At 35.0% G+C, this 4,367-nt stretch overlaps 1 protein-coding gene across 1 annotated transcript; it reads left to right on the forward strand.

Moving 5' to 3' along the window:
• The first annotated feature begins 1,706 nt into the window (after positions 1-1,706).
• Positions 1,707-3,469, forward strand: LOC132312933 (UPF0481 protein At3g47200-like). The gene has a single exon (XM_059811502.1). The coding sequence runs from the start codon at positions 1,887-1,889 to the stop codon at positions 3,270-3,272; it is 1,386 nt and encodes a 461-aa protein (XP_059667485.1). The 5' UTR covers positions 1,707-1,886; the 3' UTR covers positions 3,273-3,469.
• Positions 3,470-4,367: the final 898 nt, after the last annotated feature.

Below are 4,367 nucleotides of genomic sequence, written 5' to 3' on the forward strand. Positions count from 1 at the left end.
CATTATAAGATCTAATATTACTTTATTATTGATCACGCTTATTCTTCTTTGACTAAGATGATTATATATTTTACTTTGGAAATCTAAAAGATTGTTGGAATAAAAATTAACTTTATTGGATACTTTCTTCATTCCTTTTCTATATAATTTTGAACATCTTGTTCATTATCATATAAATCTCCTATACGCATTATTTCTTTGATTTTTCTAAGAATAATGGCCATTGTTTATATGGTTGTAATAAATTTACTCGCTGTACTTTTAGTCGAGAAAGGATTAGTTGATAATTTTAAATTTTTTATTTTATGTGAGAATTCGGCTATTTCTTTAGAAGATTCTCTATGAATTCTTGTAACACTTCTAATTTTTCTTGAAGTTTATTATATTACCAACTAAAAAAGAGCCTGACGTACATAAGAGATAAATTGGAGGGCAAACGTACAAGGCATCATATCTCCACTAAAAATCAAAATTCATTTACAAAAGGAAAAGGAAGAGTGACGAGAAAGAAACCTAATTGCCTCCGTGATTGAGTTGGTAATAATTGGATGTATATATCACATGAAACCAAATATACTCAAGAATTGGAGCATTGCTATTGTTTGGCTTCCCAAAACCAAAACTGAAATATTTTTCATTAGGAATTGATTGGAAAGAGGATTTGACAAGCGAATCGGTTGCATTTGTGGGTCATATATAGTTATACACACACACACACACACACACATATATATATATATTTATTTATACTAGTGTTCTCTTCAAACATTTGCTTAGTAATAAACGAATGATGACAGACATATAGAGGTAGAAGTATATTTTAGCAGTTGAGATAGTGATGGAAATCATGTTTATGTACACGTTATGACTAGTGAACGGATATATATATATATATATATATATATATATATATATATATAGTGTGAGAAGAAGACAGAGCCAATCATCAGTGTTTAGTTTGGCAAGATAAGAATAGAGCAAACGATTTAAGAGGACTTTTGAATTGTGATTAATCATGAAAATAAATTTCTTTTGTGAATTGGAAGTATAGAAATATGTTTTGGAGCATTGCAAACAAGCAGAGTAACTCTCAACATCTTACAGAAAAATTAAAAAAGAACCACTTAGTTCAAAAATATTGCTAGTCCTACAGTTACAGGTTTACAATCTAGGCCCAATCCATTTGGCATTGCTTAATTGTGCAATGAATTTTTGAATCTCGAATTGGGCTCAGGTCCAAATTTCATGACCCAAATTTATTTTGGGCTGCACTTGAGTGACGAGTTTCTCCAACAGTCCAAGAACCAGAGAATAATTTTATTTTCTAGATTCTTAGGTCTACATGCTAGGTACATGCGATTTAAATTGCATATTTACTCTTGATTGGCATTACATTAAAGGTTTGAATATGTACTAATTTATAATTTATCATTATAAATTAATCCCTTTGTCTCAAATTTAGTGTTGTCATTAATTTTTGTGACTCACATGACACTAAATTTGAGACGGAGAAAGTGTTATGGTATAAATAATCGTGATAGTTCATTTCGTACAATAAAACATACGTATTATATTCTCAGAAGTTGATGGCGTACAACCGTGTGGGTTGGCATGCTGATGCGTGTTAGTACTATTCAACTAGTAAATGATAAGCTGTCCATTACTTTATTATTATCAGTTTATTTTCAATGCCCATAACTTTAATTATTAACCAGAGTAATCAAAATCAATTTTGAGTTGTCATATGCATATATCCAAACATACATCCTTACATGTATTCATTCTCAAATTGGGGTCACCGCTGCTTTTCTTTCCTTCTCCCAAAAAGTTGTCCATCGATAACAGTTTGTCAAAGCTTTAATCCCCACAAAACTTAGCAAACTGAAATGGGTAGCAATTCAGTAGGAGAAACAGAGCATCATGCCATTAGAATTTGGGAAGTTAACAAAGAAAGATTGGTGTCTATGCAGAGAAAGCTCTCCGACACGCCGCAGTTACTAAGCAAATCAGCCGGCCATAGCTCATGCTGCATCTTCAGAGTCCCCCAAAGCTACATTGACATCAACGGCCGATCATACCAGCCTCATGTTGTCTCAATCGGCCCATACCACCACGGCAAACAACACCTCCAGATGATCCAAGAACACAAGTGGAGGTACCTTGACGCCTTATTAAAACGGACGCAAAAAAAAGGCTTGGTTTTGGAGGACTACTTGAAGGCCATACAACCCCATGAAATGAGTGCTAGAGATTGCTACTCCGAAACCATCCATCTCGACAAAGATGAATTCGTTGAGATGTTGGTTCTTGACGGATGCTTCATCATCGAGACGTTTCGAAAATTTGGAGGATTGGTAGATCCAGACCCTGATGACCCACTCATCTCCATGTCATGGGTATTACCATTTTTGTCGACGGACCTTGTTCGACTCGAAAACCAAATCCCTTTTTTTATATTGAAGTGTTTGTTTGATTTAACACAAATGCCAGGCGAAGAGAATGGCCGTTCCTTGGCCACACTAGCACTTGAATTCTTCAACTACATGACGCAGAGGCCAGATGAAGTTCTCAGGAAGTATCGTAACCACGAAGGCCGTCATTTACTCGATTTTCTTCGAACAAGTTTCATACCAAAGGATGATCAGCAATGGCAGCCTAGAGTCATACGACGTTTTAGTACTCATGGCTCAGCTGCATCAACCAACCTCATTCATTGCATCTCGAAGCTTCGCAGGGCCGGAATCAAACTCGAGCACGTAAAACCCGAGAGCGCGGAGAGTTTCTTGGTAGTGAAATTCAAGAAACACGGCGTGATCGAAATGCCAACCATCACCATAGATGATTTCATGAGCTCCTTCATGTTGAATTGTGTGGCGTACGAGCAGTGTCACAAAGATTGCTCGGGGTCCATGCATTTCACTACCTATGCAACTTTACTAGATTGTCTGATAAACACTTCCAAAGATGTGGAGTACTTGTGTGACCGACACATCATAGAGAATTACTTTGGGACTGATGCTGATATTGCCAAGTTCATCAACAATTTGGGAAAAGATGTGTCGTTCGACGTAGAATTGGGCTACTTGGCTGGGTTGTTCAACGATGTCAATGGGTATTACCAGAATAGTTGGCATGTTCATTGGGCAAGCTTTAAGTACACTTATTTTGCCACACCATGGTCATTTATATCAGCTCTTGCCGCATTGATACTACTAATTCTCACTCTGCTTCAGACCTTCTATACAATCATGGGTTATGTTCTTCCCAAATGAGATATGCAGAAGGATTTCACTTTTTCGTTGAAAGTTTTTATCTTTGGATATATTATATAAAATCAAAATTTTGGCCGATGCATCCGCGAGGAGTATATTTTTATAGACCTTTCTTGTTTGATTTTTTTTGAAGTAGATGAAAGTGCGAGTAATTTTGCTAACGATATTAATGTATGAAAGCAAAACTTTTTGTTGAATGATGGTTTTGAATGTTGAAAAGTAGATGTATTTGATTATTTTGGGCACATTTCAACTGTCAGTCGAATGGAACCTAGTGGGGTTCTGGGTGAGTCATATGGACAACTGGCGGGAGCAAGTGGATCAATTCAAGCCGTTGATGACCCATCTAAGATCCAGCACTGATAGTTCAATAGTTGTTTAATCAATTAATTGGTTGTGCGGACAGATTGTTCAACAAAATAAAACGTGAAGGATTTTTCTATGTTTCTTGATTTGCGATTCCGTCAAATCAACAATTTTCGGAAAAAAAAATGGACACAGACGATTCAACTAGAACAATCTGGATATATATAATAATAAAATAAAAAAGTTTTAATTTCAAAAGCTAACTAATCTTCAACGTTTTCAATTTTTAAATCAGTATGATGACACCCCATTAGATAATGCCCACAAAAATATTGATGTTCTCAAACTTCTACTTCAATAAAATTATATTTGGAGTAAATTTTGGAACATTGTCTTATGGAGGGATGGATGTCTCCGTGCAGTCGAATATATTTCTTCCGTGCGAAGTTAAAACTTAAAAGTAATTAATTATGTTACATTTATCTATAACAAATTGAACTTTTAATTCGTTGGTAGAATATACAATTTAAGTTTACCGTCATCCAAATATTTATACTATGCATATTTACAGTTGCTTTTAGAGCAGCACATGGTAGTTTAAGTGCCTGCATCTGCACACATTTACAGATATTGAAAGGAGGCTCATAAGGACATTGATTAGAATATTAGTAGGTAATTTTTTTATTTTTTTATTTTTTTTAATTTAAGAGTACATGTATAAGCCTCACAATATACACACCATTTAAGTGAGGAGTACCATCTGATGTAGACCAATAATATATAGACATA

The sequence above is a fragment of the Cornus florida genome, unplaced genomic scaffold (genome assembly GCF_030987335.1).
Source record: "Cornus florida cultivar Cherokee Brave unplaced genomic scaffold, ASM3098733v1 CherokeeBrave_3.0.0_Hap2_Chr06, whole genome shotgun sequence".
In the NCBI taxonomy this organism is placed as follows: Eukaryota; Viridiplantae; Streptophyta; class Magnoliopsida; order Cornales; family Cornaceae; genus Cornus; species Cornus florida.

What these genes read in the sequence shown, in the direction of transcription:
- LOC132312933 (XM_059811502.1), top strand. Translation starts at nt 1,887, where the DNA reads ATGGGTAGCAATTCAGTAGGAGAAACAGAGCATCATGCCATTAGAATT.